This window comes from Eumetopias jubatus, unplaced genomic scaffold (genome assembly GCF_037043125.1).
Source record: "Eumetopias jubatus isolate StellerSeaLion01/CBP00866 unplaced genomic scaffold, mEumJub1_p1.0 scaffold_17, whole genome shotgun sequence".
NCBI lineage: Eukaryota > Metazoa > Chordata > Mammalia > Carnivora > Otariidae > Eumetopias > Eumetopias jubatus.
Window position 1 is genome coordinate 55,677,475 of NW_028274823.1, and position 23,070 is coordinate 55,700,544.

General features: G+C 37.1%; 1 protein-coding gene across 7 annotated transcripts in view; it reads left to right on the forward strand.

The window, feature by feature from the left end:
* The window catches only part of MICU1 (mitochondrial calcium uptake 1), a 239,994-nt gene that overhangs the window by 77,436 nt on the left and 139,488 nt on the right, over nucleotides 1-23,070 (forward strand). For all 7 annotated transcript variants that reach the window (XM_028109624.2, XM_028109623.2, XM_028109625.2 and 4 more), the window contains one exon: nucleotides 2,853-3,015. In XM_028109624.2, the coding sequence (XP_027965425.1) occupies nucleotides 2,853-3,015 (163 nt within the window). The remainder of the gene's footprint in view (nucleotides 1-2,852; nucleotides 3,016-23,070) is intronic.

Genomic DNA, 23,070 nt, shown 5'->3' on the forward strand with positions numbered 1-23,070 from the left:
GGAGCTTCCTGGATCTGCATGTCTGTCTCTTTCCCCAGATTGGGAATGTTTTCAATCACCATTTCTTTGAATAAGTTTTCTCCCTCTTTCTCTCATTCTTTCTCCTTCTGGGACCCTAGTGGTGCACATTTTGGTCCATTTGATGATATAAGTCCCTTAAGCTATCTTCATTTTTTTTCATTCTCTTTTCTTTTTGTTCCTCTAATTAGGCAGTTTCCTTAATTTTGCTGCCGAAAAGTAATTTGCTTTTTATTTAATGAGACTGGTATCATTGAGCTTGGAATTGCATAGAACTTCAAGAGGTCATCTTATGATAGATGATTGTTATTATGGGTGGCCTATAACTCACTAGATGAAAAAGAGAGGGAGTCCCTAACATAAAGGACAGCTGTTGGGGTACAGATTAGGTCTTATAAATCACCTCTTGAGAGAAAGTGTGCCAACACTAATTTATTTACAAGATCTTTCTGCCTGTTGCCTTTTCCAGGGTCTGGCTACAGTCTGCATTCAAAGCCTATGTAAGATTTCTAACATCAGGGCCCACAGGGATGCACTGTCACTTGCATTCACTTGGCCTCAAGGGATTATAGCCTTGATTTTCCTTAGGCATTATACCAAAATAAACCCTAGCAGTGGTTTCAGGACCAGCAGTTTTATTGAAGAGAACTGTCTTAACATCATGAAGTTCAAGAATGTTTTGAGTAAATGATTGAATGTAACTATTATAATTCTCTTAGTAAATCTTTTCCCCAGGCTAACCATTTCAAAATCCTACGTTTTCTATATGTCTTAGCTTCTAAGCCTTTGTTATCTTAGATGCTATATTCCAAACCTTTTATAGTTTGTTAGCATTCCTTTGAATATAACCACTTAAAAGGAGGCAGCTTTATATCATTTAATGTGGTGTGATCTCCAATATATATTGCTAAGTGAGAAAAGTAAAGTATGTACTGGAGAGTATATCTCTATTAAACTTTAACAGTATTGGGAATGCAAAAAGTCTGTTACATTCCTTGGCCTATTGTTTTAAACTAAAACTAATAATATTCAGCAACATAATTTAGGGACTTGTAACAACCCAGGAATCTGGTGAGTCTGAAAATTATTGACTTTTAAGGTGTTGTCTTTCTATCTTTATCTTGTATAGGATGGACTTAACTTTTCAGTTCACAAAAACATGTTTTGCAGTAGCTATAGTTTATATCCTAAACATTGCAAACTGAATATTTTTATTGTTGTTGTTCAGAAGAACAAGAATACTGATGTCCTAAATAAAGTAATTTCTTCTATAGCCAGTATTATCCAGCAGGTAGTTGTAATATAATATAAAATGCCTTTGAGTTAAGACTTGTAGCTAAGTTTTAAGGCCGCTAAGGGGTTGAAAAGCTCCTTAGTGTGTTTGCTACATGCCAAATACTTTGATAAAATCTCTGAAGTCAGTACTCAGATTTTAATGCAAATTAGCACTGGAAGATTCCTGTGATGTATAGTTACAAATTAACAGTCCTTTCATAGTTACTGAATGCACATCTGGTCCTGGAATTAAGACCACCACAATAGGGGCGCCTGGGTGGCTCAGTCGTTGGGCGTCTGCCTCAGCTCAGGTCATGATCCCAGGGTCCTGGGATCGAGCCCTGCATCAGGCTCCCTGCTCGGCGGGAAACCTGCTTCTCCCTCTCCCACTCCGCCTGCTTGTGTTCCTGCTCTCGCGCTCTCTCTCTGTCAAATAGGTAAAATCTTAAAGAAAAAAAAAAAAAAGACCACCACAGTAGCTGTTGTCAGTGACCTCAAAGTGACCAGTTAGCCAGGAATGGCAGTTACAGTGTTAGTTGTGTTAATATGGTAAATTAAAAACGTTAATAAAGTTTTTCTTAACATTAGCAAATGACTTTCAGACATTGAACTATTAGATTTTTAGATCGTATTGTCTTGACACATTTCTTACCAGTTACTTATAGATACTGCTTATTTTTGGCTACCTCAACATCTAAAATTCAGGTACGGGAGAAATCTTTTCACCAGAATACTATGCAGTCAGTATTCTGGTAAAACAGATTTCTCTCATTCCTACATTTGTAAGAGAATATTATGTAGAAGGTACAGTGTTTTGTATGTTTCATGCACAGAATCACAACTTGGTTGCCAGATTTAAAAAAGGGCATATTAATATTATACTCTTTTAGTAAAATGTATGCCATATTTTATTTTGTTACTATTCAAATACTATTCAAATATTGTGTTCTTCCCAGCTTTTTTCTAAATATGATGTTTGTAAAATATTTCCTAATCTAATAGTCAAAAGTATATGTCTTATTGCTTCAGACTTGTTAATAGTTTCCATGATATGTAATTTTATTTTTTAATGCTATTATTTAATCTACTTGGTATTTCAAAGACTATCAGCTGTTTAGACCTATGAATTCCCAATTCTGTTTTGTTTGGGGATTCAAGAAATTTCGTCAAAATAAAAACTGTAAAATCAGTCCCTTTTTAAAAATTTGGTATTTAAGAATCTGTAAGCTACCCTATATGTGTCATTATACTCTGTTACTGAGACCTTTTGAATTCTTGTATGACAGTTTTCAGTTTTATAGTTTTCAATGATTTAAGACATTAAGAAATTATTTGCAAAAAATTCTAAACAGAAGTTACACAAGAATTGCCTCAACTGGAGTGTGAATAGTATTTTGGAGGGGAAAGGTTTGTAAGTTTTTGAAATTCAAGTTTATGTCTAATATAAAAAAATTAGTTATAGAAAAAAAGATACAATAAAATATCTCCAAAAACAAGATAGAAAATAAATGAAATTGAGAATTACTTAATATAGAAATACTCTGAATTTCTAATTTTAGGTGATGGAATATGAGAATAGGATTCGAGCATATTCTACACCAGACAAAATCTTCCGATATTTTGCCACCTTGAAAGTAATCAGTGAACCTGGTGAATCTGAAGTGTTTATGACTCCACAAGATTTTGTGCGATCTATAACACCCAATGAAAAACAACCAGAACGTAAGTGCTAAAGTGAAAAATGAGATTATGATATTAATTTTGTTATATGCTTCTTTGTTTCTTTCTTTGTATTGCCTAGCCATTATAGTTATATGCAGTAATTATATTCATTGTGTAATGACTGAATGTCAGGCATTATTCCAGTCTATTGGAGTACAAAAAAGGAGCCAACAGTCTAATGAGCCTATCCTTGACCAGGGTATGGGTTGAGGAGATTGTACCCAGGTGTCATCTACTAGAAAAATTTAAAGACATATACTTGTTGCCACTGGGCCACCGGACCACAAATGAGACAAGCAGCAGACCAAAAAGCCTAGAAAGGAGGAGACCGAGAAGGAAGACATTTCAGGGAATAGGAGTTTTGAAGGACCACTGCATACACCTGTAAATCCAGAGTATGGCCAGGGCCAGACATGTTTGGAAAAGACTTGAGTGGGCTTGTACCCCTTGCTGATCTTTGTGCTCCCTGTGAGGAGGTAGTGAAAGTTAAAGCAAAGTTATAGGAGGTCTAACTAAAAATCAAAGGAGGTCCCCAGCTCAGAGCTGATCTGCAAATGTTAGGAGAGTTGGGGTGTTTTTTGTTTTGTTTTTTCATTCTTTTTGCCTCCAGCGTTTAAAGAAGTCTCTGTCATGTCACTTGCTGACTGTTTAGATAATAGAACAGAAATTTCAGTAGTGACACATGACAGAGAACACAATCTTTGCAAAAATATTTTGGAAAAAAATCACTAAACACTGATGACTGTAGTCCTCAACAAGGTATATAAATCAAACACTGGGAAATAGGGAGAATCTGTTTTAATTACCACATTATAATATTCAAAATGTCCAATTTTAATAAATTGTATGGCATACCAATAATCAGGAATAAATGACCTGTCAACAGAAAGAAAAAGAAATTAACTAGAAACCATCCCCGAGGAAGCCCAAGCATTACACTTACTAGACAAAGACTTAAAATCAACTGTCTTAAATATGCTCAAAGAGCTAGATGAAACCGTTGACAAAGAACTGTAGGAAACAAGGTGAACAATGTGTTAATAGAGAATATCCATAAGGGAATAGAAATCCTAAAAAAAGGAACCAAGTAATAATTCTTGGGCTTGAAAAGTACAGTAGCTGAAGTAAAAAAATTCACTAGAACTGTTCAACAGTAGATTTTTGAGGAGGGAGATCGAAGAATCACAGAATGTAGATTAATTGATACGGTCCAATCAGAGGAGCAGGATGCAAAAAGAATGAATAAAAATGAACAAAGCCTAAGATACATATGATACATCATCAAGTATACCAACATTTGTGTAATGGGAGTCTAAGAAAGAGAAATTAAGACATTTCCAGATAATCAGAAGCTGGGGAAGTTTGTAGCTTGTGGTTCTTCCATACAAAAAATGCTAAATGGAGTTCTTTAAGATGCTAGACAATAACTTGATGCCATACAAAGAAATTAAAAAATAATAAAGACCCATAAAGGTAATTATATAGGGAAATATAAAAGCCAGTATTGCTTTGTTTTTTGTTTGTAACTCCTTTTTGCTTCCTTTATGATTTAAAACAAATTCATCAAACAACAATTATAGGTATGTTAATGTTGAATCAAACTACATTATTTTCAATTTAAGATGTTAATTATCCGTAGATTAACCACTAATAAAATAACTTTAAAATCTACAGGAAAGGAAATGAGGAGAAAATAGAAATGGTACACTAGAAAAAATTAAACACAAGAAGGCAAGATTGGAGGATTCAAGGGACAAAAAATATGTAAGACATAGAAAACAAATTACAAGATGGCAGAAGCAGATCCTTTCTTATCAGCTGTCACTTTCAAGTGAATTAAACTCATCATTTAAAAGAGAGGGAGAGGAGAAGAAATATGATCTAACTTTATATTGTCTATAAGAGACTTACTTTAGATCCAAAGACACAAGTAGGTTGAAAATGGAAGTGTATAAATAGTAACCAAAAGAGAGCTGAAGTGATTTTACTAATATCAGAAAAAAATAGGTTTTTGTGAGAAATTGTTACACAAGACAAAGACATTACGTATTGATAAAAGGTCAGTTCATCAAGAATACATAATCATGATAAATACATACCAAATGACAGACCCCAAAATATATGAAGGAAACATTGACAGAATTGAAGTGAGAAATAGTTCTTCAGTAATAGTTGGGGAGCCTGGGTGGCTCAGTCGGTTAAGCATCCAACTCTTGATTTCAGCTTTGGTCGTGATCTCATTGGTGGTGAGATCAAACCCTGCATCAGGCTCCGTGCTCAGCAGGGAATCTGCTTGAGGTTCTCTCCTCTCCCTGTGCTCCTCCCCCTGCTCTCTCTCTCTCAAATAAATGAATCATTTTTAAAAATGCTAAAAATGGTTAAATTAAAAAAAATAATAATAGTTGGGAGACTTCAGAACTGCCATTTCAATATAGACAGAAGGTTAGTCAAGAAAGAGGACTTAATGCTATAAACCAGTTAGACCAAAGATATTTACAGAACATTCCACTCAAGGAGAGCAGAATACAGTCTTCTCAAGTACAAATCAAATAGTCTCCAGAACAGACCAGATAAATCATATGTTAGGTAATAAAATGAATCTTAATAAATTTTAAAAGATTAAAATCATACCAAGTATCTTTTCTGCTTACAATAGAATGAAACTATCCATCAATAACAGAAGAAAAACTAGAAAATTCATAAATATGTAGAAAGTAAACAACCATTGGATCAGAGAAGAAATCACAAGAGAAGTTAGAAAATACTTTGAGATAAATGAAAGAGGAAACAGAATTTACCAAAACTTATGCAGTGCTGCAAAAGCAGTGCTTAGAGGTAAACTTATAGCTTTAAATGACAAAATTTAAACAGAAGAAAGATCTCAGATCAGTTTCCTAAAAACTGGTATTGGAATTAAAAAGAAAAGCAACAAAACCCAAAGATAGTAAAATAGGGAAATATTAAATAAATGAAATGGAAAATAGAAAAACAAAAGAGAGAATCAATGAAACAAAAAATTGGTTCTTTGAAAAGATCAACAAAAATGAGAAACCTTTAGCTAGACTAGGAAAAAAGAGAGAAGGAAAATAACTAAAATCAGACATGCAGGTGGGGAAATTACTACCTACTTATAGAAATAAAAAGGATTATAAGAGAATACTATGAAGAATTTTATACCAGCAAATTGGATTATACCTAGATAAATATGGACAGATTCCTAGAAACATACAAACCACCAGAACTCTTTTTTTTTTTTTTTAATTTATTTATTTGAGAGAGAGAGTGCACGCATTCTCTCACAAGTGGGGGTGGGGGGTGCGAGAGGGAGAGGGAGAAGCAGACTCCCTGTTCAGCAGGGAGTCTGATGCAGGACCCTGGGATCATGACCTGATCTGAAGGCAGATGCTTGACCAACTGAGCCACCCAGGCACCCCCAAACTACCAGAACTCTTAAAATCCAACAAAAAGACAACTCAAGTAACAAATGGGCAAAGGACTTGAATAAACATTTCTCTAAATAAATACGCAAATGGCCAATAAACACATGAGAACATGCTTAATTTATTAATCATGAGGGAAATACAAATCAAAACCTTGATATACTACCTCACACCCACCAGATTGGCTCTAATTTAAAGACAAACGAATGTTGGTGAATATGTGTAGAAGTTGATTTGTTGCTGGTGAGAAAGTAAAATGGTGCAAACACTGTGGAAAGCAATTTGGACATTTCTCAGAAACTTAAATATAGAATTAACCATAGGACCCAGCAATTCCACTACTAGTATAAGCCCGAATGAATTGAAAACAGGTGCTCAAATGAGTACTTACATATGAATATTCGCAGCAACACTATTCACAGTACCCAAAAAGTGGAAGCACCCCAAATGTTTAACAGCTGAATGGATAAACAGATTATAATATACACATACAGTGGAGTGTTTTTCAGGTGTGGATGAACCTTCACAACATTATGCTAAGTGAAACAAGCTAAACACAAAATGCCACATATCATATGATTTTATTTATATGAAATACCTAATATAGGTCAATCCATAGAGCTAGAAAGTGGGTTGTTAGTTGCCAGTAGCTGGGTTGGGGGAATGAGAACTGATTCCTTAATTGCTTTGAGGGTTTCTTTTTTAGAGTGGTGAAAACGTTTTGGAACTAGATAGAGGTGGTAGTTACACAACACTGTAAATGTACTAAATGCCACTGAACTACACACTTTGAAATGGCTATTTTGTTTTAATTGAATTTCACCTTAATTTTATTATTTATTTTTTTAAAAGATTTTATTTATTTATTTGACAGAGAGAGAGAGAGTGAGAACAGGAACACAAGCAGGGGGAGTGGGAGAGGGAGAAGCAGGCTTCCGGCTGAGCAGGGAGCCTGATGTGGGGCTTGATCCCAGGACCCTGGGATCATGACCTGAGCCAAAGGAAGACGCCTAATGACTGAGCCACCCAGGCGCCCCCACCTCAGTTTTTAAAGGGGGGAAAAAGTGAATGTGCCATCAGTCCTCATTTGCAGATTTTGTGTTTGCAAGTTGGCATACTCACTCAAAGGTAACCCCATAATCCCTATTTGCAGTGCTTTCGCAGGCATCTGCAGATATGTGCAGAACAGCAAAAATTTGAGTCACCCCTTACATATGTTGGCCAGCTGAAGTCAAGCAAACTAAAGCTCTGCCTTTTTGTTTCAGCTTTCATTCTTTAAACAAGTGTCCTTGGAGGGAGGGCAGGAGAGAAGAGGGAGAGAGAATAAAGTGTCTTTAAACAGAAACACCCATAAAACAAGGTTTTATTTATATTGATTGACTAACAAAAATGTTGTGACTAGAGGTTCAAGGAACCTAACCCCATCCTTCCCCTAGGAGAGATTGGTCGGTATTTAGCAATTCATTTTTCATGGCAATTTTATAGAACATAAGTACCACAATTAGCAAGAAATGATGATATGATGTCTTGATTGGCTTTAAAACAATCTGGAGTGAGGAGAAGAAGTAAGAAGGTTATAAATGAAATAGGGTTGGTGATGTGTTGACAATTGTTGAAGCTAAGTGATGAGTGTATATATGTTGATTATATTATTTTCTGTATTTTTATATTTGAAAATTTCCATAACAAAAAAACGTAAATATGTAGATTTCTTGCACCTTTGAGGGGTGCTAGTTCTACCCAGAGTTTTCATTTGTCCTAAAGATGTATTAATGTTAATAAATATGGACAAAACATTACAGACTCCCTCATTAGAAAATGTCATAACTCTTTCTGGTTCCCCAAGCTCACACTGCTATTTCACATGTTTGTATTTTGACCATATAATTTACTAACCCTGAGTGATGCCCTTTCCCTCTCAAATACATGATGAATTCTTATTTATTTTTCAAAATCCAACTCAAATGCCACTCCTTATGATGCCTTCCTTAAACAGATCCTCTAAAGGAATAGTTTCATTTTTCTACCCTACTCCTGTACCATATATGCTTAGAGCATCTCTGCTGCTGTAGCAGGGGACCTCTGCAGGAGCCCACTCAACTATGTTGGCATATGCATACATACGGAGGTACAATGGAGTTTACTCTTTGTTGAGATTTGGTGGATAAATACTCTCTTCTCCACTGTCTTGGGTGGTCAGTTCTGAGACATAAACTACATGGTTTCTCAGATGGACCAAGGAGAAGTGAGCCCTCGTTGTCTAAAGCAGTAATCAGCTCAATAACACACCCTTGAATTGACTTTCCCTCCTTTCCTGTTTGCCTTCTGATCCTCTTGCATTGATTCCCTACTTTTCAGGAAACCCAATCTAGACATCATTTATTTTAAGTCATTTATATTATAAAATTTCACACATTTTGGATTTTCCTGATTGTATCCCTATGGTATTATTTAATACGTTCTTCTATACTTTGCATTTCACCCATGTAGAAAATATATAGAAAGCAACTGAAAGAGAATATATCAAATGTATTCTCTAAATGCTGAAGTTATAAGGAATTACTTTATTCTTCTTTATGTGTTCCTTTGTTTTCTAACAGACTGCATATACTAATATTCATTGATTGACCTCTGCTGTGCGTTAGACACTTTTCTATGTGGAAGGGATGCAGTAATGAATAAAATAGACAAAAATTCCTCCTTTTACAGAGTATACAGTCTTTTATAATCAGAAAGAAGGTATATAAGGTTTCTACTAATTGCACTGAATTTTAGATTAAGAACCTTTTAAATTAGTTTTAGCTCCTTGTGAGATGTGGAAGGAGAGATTAAAGAAGGTTTCCATTTAAGATGGAGAAAAAAGGATTGTAAAATATTGTCCTGGTTTTTATGATAGTAAAATATTTTTGTACCTGTCAAATTATTTCTGAATCTAATTTATATCAGTAACTTTAAATAAGAATGTGCTTTGCTTCCAGTGTGACAGTGAAAATGAAGCAAGATTCTAGGCATGTCACTAAAGATTATTTGGTCATTTGAGGAAGATTTTTTTTTTCCCTTTAGAAATCATACATTTTAATTGCTTCTACCCATTTTGATATTTAACTTTATAATCTTTTGTTTTTTAATTATTGAAAAACCTGTTACATGAGCAGAATAGTTACTAAATGTCTAATTTGCCATGCACATTCCTGGTTTTCATAAAAAGCCAGAATAATGAATAATTGCTTTTCTTTTAAGATGATGATCATGAGGGAAAATTATAATATATTAAAATGAGATTCATTTGGGAAATTTGGCTTCATTTTTGTTTGCTCATGAACAAGAATTTCCCCAAATGTTAATGCAGCAGAAGTAAAATATATATTATTCCTATATGGGTTGAAATAAAGAAAAGAATAAGGCTATTTCTTTTTATAGTTTGAATTTCTATCATCAGATGGCTAGACTCTAGCCAGTAGTTCATATTTCAACTTTGTTGTGTCATGTCTTTCACACATACCATATCCCAGGATACCTAACAGATCTAAATTTATAAGTTTTAGTTTTAGAACAGTTTAAAGCATACAAAGTCCTAAAAGTAAGCAGTTTTTTTTTTTTCAAAGATTTTATTTTAGAGAGAGAGAGAATGCAGGCAAGTGGTAGGGAGCGGGGAGAAGGGGAAGAGAGAGAGAATCTCAAGCAGACTCACCACTGAGCAGGGAGCCCGCCATAGGGCTTAGTCCCAGGACCCTGAGATCATGACCTGAGCTGACATCAAGAGTTGGGTGCTCAACAGACTGAGCAACCCAGGTACCCCTAAGCAGTTTTTAAATGAGTGGAGAGCTAGGGGTGCCTGGGTGGCTCAGTTGGTTAAGCGTCTGCCTTCAGCTCAGGTCATGATCCCGGGGTCCTGGGATCAAGCCCTGCATTGGGCTCCCTGCTCCGTGGGGAGCTTGCTTCTCCTTCTCCCCCTGCTTATGCTCTCTCTCTCTCTGTCAAATAAAAAAATCTTAAAAGAGTGGAGAGCTAATGAAGTTCAGTAAAAAGCTGATTAAGAATATTTCTGCACTGAATACCAAGAAAATTTAGAGTAGCGATAGTTAAGTAGGAAATACATTAAATGGGAAAAAAAAGTACAGTATATACTTGAATATTTCTCATCTTCCTTTCTGTTCAGTCTTCATGTCCGCACCATCCCCAGGTATAGTGGATAAGGCTTTTGCTTCAGGCTCTGGGCTTTGAGTGACTCTTGCTACTGTAGTAACCAGTATTACATAGCCAGCCAATGATTGGGAGAAGCAGCAGCAATGGGAGAATTTTTAAAGAACTATATAGAAAAGCTTGAGCTTTAGTTAGAGTAAAGAGGATCCCTGTTTCCTTTCCACCATATCCCACTGGCTGACTGTGTTTATATTGACCTGATTTTGTCTCTGTGGAACATGAAAAGAGTGTAAAAAGGTAAGCATAGATCATACTGTGATTTACTTGTCCTGGACTTCATGTTCCCTCTGGGATGACCTTCATGCATTTAATAATCTTTGAGACTCATAATTTTATACTTGATCATATACAGTGGGTTCTGGCTCAAGATGGTGACGTAGGAGGATTCTGAACCTCCTCCCACAGTCACACCAAATCTGTAGCTACATACAAAACAATTTCCTCTGAAAGAAACCCAAAAACTAGATGAACGACTCCTACACATTGGACAAATGAGAAAAAAACCCACATTGAAATAGATAGGAGAGGCTGAGACACATTCTTGCCATAAACCCCATCCCTGGCATAGCAACCAGTAGTCAGGAGGGAATTCACAACCCTGAGCTTCTACTGGAGGAGCTGGGGCACTGAACCCCACAGCTGGCACCCCAATTTTTGAGACCTGCACCTGAGAGATGAGCCTCCTGAACATCTAGCTTTAAAGCCAAGAGGCCTTATGTCTACAACATCCAAAGAGCCCATGCAAACACTACATCAAAAACTAATGATGTACTGTATGGTGACTAACATAACATAACTAACTAACTAACTAACTAACTAAATAAATAAATAAATGAATTTGGAGGCCAAAAAAACCAACAAAAAACAAAACAAAACAAAAAAACAAAGGGCCCATGCAGAGGCAGGACTCACATTTGTAGGTTCTGTAGGACTGTATCAAACAGAGAAACAGCTCTTAACCAGGGTGCAGTGCAGAAACAACAGACTGAAATACATCCCCAGTCTTTCTGTGAAAGAGGCCTGTTGGCTTGTTTTGAAGCTTTGGCCTATGGAGCAGGCTTCTGGTTTAATGCACATCTGAAGGACTGCTGAAATACTCTGCAAAGACCTTGGAAGCCAGTGGGAGCTATCTTTGTACTCTCCCTCTGCCTCACTCCAGGTCACTAGGATCTTCTGGAAGGGAACTTGTGCACATGTCTGGAGCTCTGGTTTGTGTCATGGCCACCCAGGACACACCCCTTGATCACCTGGCTGTCCTGGCCATTAGGGTTTATGTTTGCAGGTGCCATGGGACTGTAACAAATGGAGAAACACTTCTTAATTGGCTACCTCCCCAAGGCATAGGGTAGCAACCTGAGACTAAAAAATACCACAAGTTTTTCTGTGATAGAGGCTTATTGGCTTATCTTTATAGCTGTGGCCTGAGAACAGGCTTCTAATTAAACACACATCTAGGGGCCAGCTATAATCCTCTCCAGAGACTGGGGAGACTGATGGGTGTTGTCTTCATCCTCTCTCTGCCCTGCCACAGGTGGCAAATTTCTGAGAAAGGAGCTTGTGTATATATTTGGCTTCCCAGCTTTTGTGGCTTCCACCCAGAGGACACATCTTTTAATAATTTGGCTCTGGTAGCAGTGGGGCTTGTGTTTACAGATTCAATGGATAATAAGAAACAAACAAAAAAAACAATTTTTAACTGGCTGTCATTCAGGGCTCAGTGCAGAAGCAGCAAACAGAAACACCCATCTCCCAGTCTTCCCCTGAAAGAGGTATATTTGCATACTTTAAAAGCTGCTACCTGGGGCACCTGCGTGGCTCAAATCGGTTAAGTGTCCAACTCTTGGTTTTAGCTCAGATCATGATCTCATGGGTTCTGGGATCAAGTTCTGCATTGGGCTCCATGCTGGGTGTGGAGTCTGTTTGGGATTCACTCTCTCCCTCTTCTTCTTTCCCCTCCCCCCAAAACTGCTGCCTGAGAGTCTGGCTTCCAATTAGTTTGAATCTAGGTGCTGACTGAGATTCTCCTCTTTGACATACTGAGAGGTTTTGGCATATCCTCAACTACTAGGAACCTCTAAGAGTAAAGTAGGCTGCTTGGACAACCAAAGGTTTGAGAGAAAACCAAGAACTAGGGCAGGGTTGAACAGCAAGTTTGAATTTCTAAATGAGGTCATTCCTTCAGGATTGAGAGAGGTGGCTGTTTTTCTTAAATGCATAAAAACCCAACACAGAGAGTCAAGGAAAATGAAGAAATAGAAGAATATATTCCAAAGGAAAAAAGATAAAACCTCAGAAAAAGACCTTAATGAAATGGAGATAAGTGATTTACTTGATAAAGAGTTCAAAATAACAAAGATGCTTACCAAACTCAGCAGAATAATGTGTGAATAAAGTGAGAATTTCAGCAAAGAGAGAAAATATAAGAAAGTATCAAATAGAAGTCACAGAGCTGAAGAATACAATAACTGAACTGGAAAATACAATAGAGGGGTTCAACATCAGGGTAGCTGCAGCAGAAGAAAGGATCAGTGAACTTGAAGACGGCAGTGGAACCTATTCAATCAGTGTAGGAAAAAGAGAAAAGAATAAGAAAGAGTGAAGATAGCTTAAGGAACTTATGGGACAACATCAGTAGACCAACATCCACATTATAGGAGGCCTAGAAGGAGAAGGGAGAAAGGGGCAGAAATCTTATTTGAACAAGTAATGTCTGAAAATTTCCCTGAGCTGGGGAAGGAGACAGACATCCAGATCCAGGAGCTCAGTTCTAAATAAGATGCATCCAGGGGCGCCTGGATGGCTCAGTGGTTAAGCGTCTGCCTTTGGCTCAGGTCATGATCCCAGGGTCCTGGGATCGAGCCCCACATCGGGCTTCCTGCTCGGCGGGAGGCCTGTTTCTCCCTCTCCCACTCCCCCTGCTTGTGTTCCTTCTCTCGCTATGTCTCTCTCTGTCAAATAAATAAATAAAATCTTAAATAAATAAATAAATAAGTGAATCCAAGGAGACCCACACCAAGACACATTATAATTAAGTGTCGAAAGTTAAAGGCAAGGAGAGAATCTTAAAAGCAACAAGAGAAAAACAACTTGTTATGTATAAGGGAACCTCCACAAGACTATAAGCAGACTTTTCAGCAGAAACTTTGCAAGTTGGAAGAAAATGGCACCATTTACAGAAAGTGCTCAAAGCAGAAAACTGCTATTCAATAACACTACCCAACAAAGCTGTCCTTCAGAATTGAAGGAGAGAGAAAGAGTTTTCAAGACAAGCAAACACTAAAGGAGTTCATCACTACTAGACTAGCTTTATAAGAAATGTTAAAGGGAGGGGTGCCTGGGTGCTCAGTCGTTAAGGGTCTGCCTTCTGCTCGGGTCATGGTCCCAGGGTCCTGGGATCGGGCCCCGCAATGGGCTCCCTGCTCAGCGGGAAGCCTGCTTCTCCCTCTCCCTCTCCCCCTGCTTGTGTTCCCTCTCTCGCTGTGTCTCTCTCTGTCAAATAAATAAAAATATCTTAAAAAAAAATGTTAAAGGGAATTCTTTAAGCTGAAACAAAAGGGCACTAATTAGTAATAGGAAAACGTAGGAAAGTACAGACAATGAGTATATTTTTAAAGCTTTTTTGTGCTACTGTTTTCTCCCCAACAAGGTAAGTTACTTCAGTTGAAGAACCTTGTCTTCTACTTTTACTTTTAGTTCCTTGCAGTGCTGCTGAGTGTAGAGCAGATGTTGGTCAGCTTTGGTGAACTGCCTGTTTCTATATGGCCTATGAGCCGAGAAAGGTTTTTACTTTTTTTTTATTCATTTAAAAAAGAATACTTTGTGACACCTGAAAATTATATGAAACTCAAATTTAGGTGTCCATAAAAAAGTTTTATTGGAGTATATCCAGACTCATTCATTAGGTATTGTTTATGACAGCTTTCATGCAATAGCAGAGTTAAGTAGTTGCAACAGAGACTATATGTGGCCCACAAAGCCTAAGATATTTTCTTTTTTTTTATTTTATTATGTTATGTTAATCACCATACATAACATCATTAGTTTTTGATGCAGTGTTCCATGATTCATTGTTTGCATATAACACCCAGTGTTCCATTCAGTATGTGCCCTCTTTAATACCCATCACCAGGCTAACCCATTCCCCCATCCCCCACCTAAGATACTTTCTATTTGACCTTTTATGGAAAAAATTTATGACCCCTTCCAAAACAATAAGAAACATATGTATTGTTCTCTGTCCTTGGTTTCTGACACAGAGCTCCTAAAGCCCTTGTAGTTAGGATGCTAAGAGCTATGCAGAAACTGTTCTCATATGGATGGCAGAGTTGTAAGAAATCAAGCCAACCTCAAAAGTCCATTCCAGGGGTGACTTAAGGTGGCTCAGTCAGTTAGGTGTCTGCCTTTGGCTCAGGTCATGATCTTGGTGTCCTGGGATTGAGCCTCACGTCCAGCTGCCTGCTCAGTGGGGAGTCTGCTTCTCCCTCTGTCTGCCTTCCCCCCCCCACCCCACTTGTGTGCGCTCTCTCTCAAATAAATGGATGAAATCTTTTTTTTTCTTTTTTTTTTAAAGATTTTATTTATTTGAGAGAGAGAGAGAATGAGAGATAGCACGAGAGGGAAGAGGGTCAGAGGGAGAAGCAGACTCCCTGCTGAGCAGGAAGCCCGATGTGGGACTCGATCCCGGGACTCCAGGATCATGACCTGAGCCGAAGGCAGTCACTTAACCAACTGAGCCATCCAGGCGCCCATATATGGATGAAATCTTAAAAACAAAACAAAACAAAACACATTCCGCTCCCCTCCCCTTACCTTATCTCTCCCTCCCTCTTTTATATTCTATCCCTGAGATAGAACCAATTTATTTTTTTTTAGTGACAGTGATAATATTCATCCCGTAGCATAGACATTGGGCTTAGCCATGTGATTTCCTCTGACCAATGATATACATAGGTTCAAGCAAAATCTTTTAAGAGTCAGTTTGTGGTTTGCTATGTTCTCTTTTACTTCTGCCATGTTCCACAGAGAGGCTGCTGTTAATCAGCCTGGATCCCAGATTCAGTACTCTGTGGAGTAAAGCTTCACCCAATAAGTGATAGATAGGTAGCATGAACAATATATAAGCCTTCCTTATTGTAAACCACTGAAATTTTAAGATTATTACTGCAGCATAACCTAGCCTATTCTGGCTGCTACATTTCCTCTGTTTTTTAATATATGAAATATATATTTATATATGCATGGTTGTATATTTGTTGATCCAGGTAGCTGTTGTTCTCTTATTTTCACTGCTGTATAATTGTGTTTATCATTTGCATAAATATGTCAGTATTTAATTTATCCATGTTCATGTAGATGGAACTTGTTTCCAGTTTTATTAATCATTTGTTGCTGTGTAACAACCAACCATATAAAGGGCATAAAGCAATGAGCCCTTACCTAGTTTATGCATCTGCAGGTCATGTGAGGTATACTCTGCTGATCTCAGGTGGCCTTCCTCTGTAGATAGGCTCAGGTTTGGCTAATCCAGGCAAGGGCAGCTCTGCTTCATGATTTTGTCAGATTTGTCAAGCTGCTCTATATGTTTCTCATCTTTTTTAGACCACTGGGCTACTCAGAATATATTCTTGTCATAGTATTGGCAGAGGTACAAGAAAGCAAGCCAACTTCAGAAGTCCATTTTGAGGATCTGTGATGTCATACTGCTAATACCCTGTTGGCCAATGCAAGTCATGTGGCTGAGCCCAAACTCAAGGAATTTTACAAGGTGGTCAAGGGAAAGAAAGTGAATATTTGAAAACTATAATATGCCAGTGTTTTTACTATTAAAAACTGTACTACATTGAACCTTCTTCCATTATTGCCCTGGTGCATATTTGCAGGAAGTTTTTTTCAACATATTTTTGGAAGTGGGCTTGCTGGCCTGTAGGCCATTCCTCTTCGGATTTGCTAGACATTGCCAACCTGGTTTCCAGAATAGATGTAATAATTTACATATTCTCCAAGAATGTTTAAGCTTTCTCTTCTGCATTCCTGTTAACACTTGGTATTGTCAGACTTAGTTTTTTAGCAAACTGATTGGAATGAATTATTTATCTTTGTGGTTTTACTTTGCATTTCACTAGCAGCTAGTGAGGCTTATCATTTCTGAATGTTTATTGGCTACTCATATTGCCATTTCTATTAATTCTCTATCTTCTCTGCCCACTTTCTATTTTTTTTGGGGGGGGTGGAATTAGTAAAAGTCCTTTATGTATTCTCTGTTGAAAGCTGTCATAAAAAATTGCAGCTATCTTCTAGTCGATGGCCTGTCTTTTTATTTTGTTTATGGTAATTTTTAGTATACAGGAATTGCCAATATTTTCAATGATAGCCATCATTTCGTTGATGGTTTGTACTCTTTTTAACTACTTTATTGAGATGTAATTAACACAGAATATATAGCACATATTTAAAGTGTTTGATGAGTTTTGACATACTAGTTACATGTATGTACTAGTGAAGCCATCCATCATCAGCACAGTCAGTATAATGAACACACTTATCATCCCCAAAAGTTTCTTCATACCCATTTGTAATTCTTCCTTTCTGTTTTTTTCCTATCTCCTAGGTCCCAGGCAGCCAGTGATATGCTTAGTATCTTGTATTTCCTACTGATTATCTGTCTACTTTCTCTGACAGTTATTGAGAGAATAGTGTTGATCAACTTTAATTGTGGGTTTGTCTGTCATCCTTTTAGTTCTTTCAGTTTTTGCTTAAAATATTTTGAAACTCCTATTAGGTGCATACATGTTTAAAATGTGTTATTCTGTCCTCTTCATGAATTGACTCTCTTATCATTATGTAACTGACCTTTATGCTAGTATTTTTTTGCTCTGAAGTCTACCTGGTCTCATATTTATGTAGCCACTCTTTATTTTGATTCATTTTTCATGTTACATCTTTCTCCATCCTATCACCTTATTTGTTTGTTTATTTTGGGTGGGGAGGGCCAGAGGGAGAGACTGGTTGCTTGATTGATTGATTGATTTAGGGTGGGGAGAGAGAGAATCTTAAGCAGGCTCCACACCCAGTGCAAGCCCAATACAGGGCTCAGTCTCATAACCCTGAGATCATGACCTGAGCTGAAATCAAGTCGGATGCTTAACTGACTGAGCCACTCAGGCATCCCTCCATCCTATTACTTTTAATCTACCTAAATATAGCAGTATCTTTAAAATGGGTTTCTGTGGACAACATATAATTGGATCTTGTTTTTTATGCAATATCATAGTTTCCACCTTTTAATTAATATGTTTAGAGGAATTGTATTTAATGTAATTTTTGATATGTTTGGATTTAGTTCTACCATTTTATTATTTGTTTTCTCTCTCTTTTTTTTTTAAGATTTCATTTACTTATTTGACAGAGAGAGACACAGCGAGAGAGGGAACACAAACAAGGGGAGTGGGAGAGGGAGAAGCAGGCTTCCTGCCCAGCAGGGAGCCCAGTGCGGGGTTGGAGCCCAATGTGGGGTTTGATCCCAGGACCCTGAGCCGAAGGCAGACGCTTAATGACTGAGCCACCCAGGCGCCCCTTGTTTTCTCTTTTTTTACGTTCTTCTTTTACTCCTTGCCTTCTTTTCAGATTATTCAGACTTTTTAATATTTTTTACTTCGCAGTTTTTGACTGTATTTCTCTGTATAAAATTTAGCAGTTGCTGTAGAGATTATAACATAATATTATATTCTGTATTTTATAATGTACCTAATCAACTTTTCACAGTTTACGAAGAATTTATATTTTACTGCTTCAAGTAGAATATAGATATCTTACCACTATATAGGTTCTTCCCCAATTTATGGTATAACGTCACATGTATAACAACTACATACATTGAAAACGCCACCAGACATTGTTTTCATTTCAAGTTTCCTTTCACCTGTCATACATAAAGAGCTAAAGAGGAGAAAATAGTCTGTTATACGTATCTAAATGTTAACCATTTCTGTTGTTCTTTATCTCTTAAATTCCAAATTTCCCTTTGGTATCATTTCCTTCCCCCTTGAAGGGATAGAATGTGTTTTAGAGCAGGTCTGCTGGTGGTGAATTCTCGGTTTACCTTCATCTGAGAACATTTTTATTTTGTCCTCATTCTTGAAGAATATTTTCACTAAAGAATTGTGGGTTGAAATTCAGCACTTTAAACCGGCTGCTACAGAGATTTTTTTCTTTGCCTTTGGTTTTAGGCAGTTTGATTTTTTTTTTTTTTTAGTGTACCTTGTTTTGGATTTACTAGGCATCTTGAATCTGTAATGAAATTGCGGAAGACAAACAACATAAAGTGAAAAGAGATGGTGTCTAAGGAGGAAATTCTAAAAAGTACATATATTTAGGAGACAGGCAGAATAGCTACCAAAGGAATTTAAGAAGGAGTTAACAAGAATGAATGAAGATGATTAGAAGAAAGAAATGTACATGTGTGATCTTAGGCAAATTATTTAATATCTCTGAATACTAATATTCTCATTTATAAAAGTGAGATAATAGCAACTAATTTGTAGGGTTGTGAAAATTAAATGATATTGAAAGCATGTAGTATAATACCTATAAAAATGCTCAATAAATAGTAACTTATTACAATGATTATTAAGAGAGAAGATAAAACCAAGTTACTGTAGTACAGTATGTCACATCTATTGAATTAGAGCTATCCCTTTCTTTTTCTGTCCTATATTAGCTTGTATTACTGAAAAATATAATCATTTAGGGGCGCCTGGGTGGCTCAGTCATTAAGTGTCTGCCTTCGGCTAGAGTCATGATCCCAGGGTGCTGGGATCGAGCCCCACATTGGGCTCCCTGCTTGGTGGGAAGCCTGCTTCTCCCTCTCCCACTCCCCCTGCTGTGTTTCCTCTCTCGCTGTGTCTCTCTCTGTCAAATAAATAAATAAAATCTTTAAAATATATATATATAATCATTTAAATAAATTTTTAGGATAATTTCAGGTATTAAAAAATGAATCTCTCAATTTTTGAGAGATAGCTGAGACTTCTTAACTAATTATTCAGTTTCCATTTACCTAAGCTCTAATTTATTGAGCTTGAAATGATCTATTTGATTCAGTTTCACTTTTGTCTTTTGACAAAAGAGTTGCTATCTTCTTTAAAACAAGTCTTTTACCATCAACAAATGAATGGATAAAGATGTGGTGTGTGTGTGTGTGTATATATATATATATATATATATATATATATATATATATACGCAGTGGACTACTACTCAGAGGCACCTGGGTGGCTCAGTCGGTAAAATGTCTGCCTTCAGCTCAGGTCATGATCCCAGGCTCCTGGGATCAAGCTCCACATCAGGCTCCTTGCTCTGCCGGGAAGCCTGCTTCTCCCTCTCCTTTGCCTGCTGCTCCCCTTGCTTGTGTTCTCTCTCTCTGTCTCTCCCTGTCAAAAATAAATAAAGTCTTTAAAAAAAAATTGGAATACTACTCAGCCATCAAAAAATGAAATTTTGCCATTTGCAATGACACGGATGGAACTAGAGGGTATTATGTAAACAAAGTAAGTCAATCAGAGAAAGACAATTATCGTATGATCTCACTAGTATGTGGAATTTAAGAAACAAAACAGGATCATAGGGGAAGAGAGGAAAAAGTAAAACAAAATGAAATCAGAGAGAGAGACAAACCATGAGACTTTTTTTTTTAAGATTTTATTTATTTGACAGAGAGACAGTGAGAGAAGGAACACAAGCAGGGTGAGTGGGAGAGGGAGAAGCAGGTTTCCTGCAGAGCAGGGAGCCCGATGGGGGGGGCTCGATCCCAGGACCCTGGGATCATGACCTGAGCCGGACTCTTAATCATAGGAAACAAATTGAGGGTGCTGGAGAGGCAGGGGTGGAAGGTTGGGGTAACTGGGTGATGGACATTAAGGAGGGCACGTGATATAATGAGCACTGGGTATTATATAAGACTGATGAATCACTGACCTCTACCTCTGAAACTAATAATAATTATATGTTAATTAGTTGAATTTAAATTAAAAGCATAAAAAAATAAAACAAGTCTTTTTTTTTAAAGATTTTATTTATTTGAGAGAGAGAAAATGAGAGATAGCGCGAGAGGGAAGAGGGTCAGAGGGAGAAGCAGACTCCCTGCTGAGCAGGGAGCCCGATGCGGGACTCGATCCCGGGACTCCAGGATCATGACCTGAGCCGAAGGCAGTCGCTTAACCAACTGAGCCACCCAGGTGCCCATAAAACAAGTCTTTTAAATGTTCATTCTGAAGCTTAAACTGAGAGTATTCTTTTGTTTGTTTGTTTGTTTATTTATTTATGAGAGAGCGAGCGAGGATGGGTGGGGGAGAGGCGCAGAGCGAGATGCAGACTCCTTACCAAGCAGGGACCCTGATGTGGAGCTCAGTCCCAGCACCCTGGGATCATGACCTGAGCTTAACCGATTGAGCCACCCAGGCACCCTACTGAGAGTATTCTTAGAGTATTTCTGCACATTTACATTATTTTTGGTGTGGGCTCAAGAGGAGAGGCAATTAAAAGGTTTTTAGACAAAATCAAAAATATTCATTTAATCTTTCTGAGCTTCAGCTTTCTCAGTAACAACAGTAAGATAGTGTTTACATCACACTAGGAGCATTTAATGACTTTGAAATTTCTTTGGATAATAGTTTAAGAGTCACAGGAAACACCTTAAGGAAAACAGCATAATGTCCAGTGTTTCTAAGCATGGACCCAAAGAGCAGAGGTGGAGAAATGGAAGGGAACCATGTTATAGGGTAGTCACTTGAGCATCATTTTCATACTACACAGTCTGTGTTTTCCCCTTCCTTCTCCATACTCTTCCTCCTCCCAGTAATTGGATCTAATAGAAGCTCCAGAGGAGTAGTGAGTAAGAACAGCTTGAATTATTTCATCCATCCACATTTCCCATACCACATCCACCCCAGTCATGTTAAGAACTGATCTAATCTGACCATCTGCTTCATTTGAAGGTAAAGAAATCTAAATATAATAAGATGAAATAATCATTTTTTTCATCTTAAAAGTATTAATGTCTTGGCCTATTTTATATCTGTATTTGCTTATAAATGACAGGAATTCTCAGTGTGTGCCAAGTTGTCCTTACATGCCCCTCCTTTTTTTATTTCTTGCAAATGTACGTGGTAAAATATTTTCCAAACTATAACAAAGAGCATACAGTGAAAACACAAATCTGTTCCACCTTCGCCACCCTCCGATTCCATGTCACATAAGCTATCACTTTTTAAGTTTTAAGTTAACTTTTTAGTTCTTTTAGGTATTACTCTAATAATTTGAAATGTGGCTAGTTTGAATTAAGATGTGCAATAATTGTAAAATATACAACAGATGTTGAAAACTTAGCATAAAAAGGTTAAAATATCTCAATAATTTTTATATTGATTACATGTTGAAATGATGCTATTTTGAATATATTTTGTTAAATAAATTATATTAAAATTAATTTTACTGGTTTCTTTTGATTATTTTAAGAATAATTAAAATTATTAACTGTTAGAAAATTTTAAATTATACATGTGGCTCACATTTGTTGCTCCCATTATATTTCTTTTGGACAGTGGTACTCTAATCACTAGTAAGCATGTATTTCCTTAGTTGATGTACCAAGTTTATTCATGAGATACCGGATTCTAGTCTGATTCTCATTCTTTTATAAAGGACCAAGGTTTTTTCTGGAAAGTCTTAGGATTTTCTTATTCTTGGTATTCTGAAATTTCATAAGCATATACTGAATTGTACACAGTTTTTGTTCATTTTGCTTATTAGAACACTTAGTAAGCCCTAGCTTGTGTTACTCTTCAGCTCTGAGAAATTTTCTACTAATATTTTCTTTTTAAGATTTTATTTATTTATTTGTCAGAGAGAGACACAGCGAGAGAGGGAACACAAGCAGGGGGAGTGGGAGAAGGAGAAGCAGGCTTCCTGCGGAGCAGGGAGCCTGATGCAGGGCTTGATTCTAGGACCGTGGGATCATGACCTGAGCCGAAGGCAGACGCTTAACAACTGAGCCACTCAGGCGCCCCTCTACTAATATTTTTGGATTATTTCCTCCCTGTTTTTTTCTTTTGTAAAAAATTTCTTTGCTATTTCTGAATGAGAAAAGGTCTTGTATGCTATTAGACCTCTAGTGTTAAGTCTCTTTTTCTATAATTCTCTCTTATATTTTCTATTTTCCATTCTGTTGTCTTTTTGGCAGTGGTCCTCGGAGGAAACCTTATCCTAACCTTTTGACAGTTTATTAAAAAATAGGATGAGATAGGGGCTCAAAGGGGCATGTGACTCTTGATCTAGGGTTGTGAATTCAAGCCCCATGTTGGGTATAGAGATTACTTAAATAAATAAAACTTAAAAAAAATAGGAGATAAGCAAACAT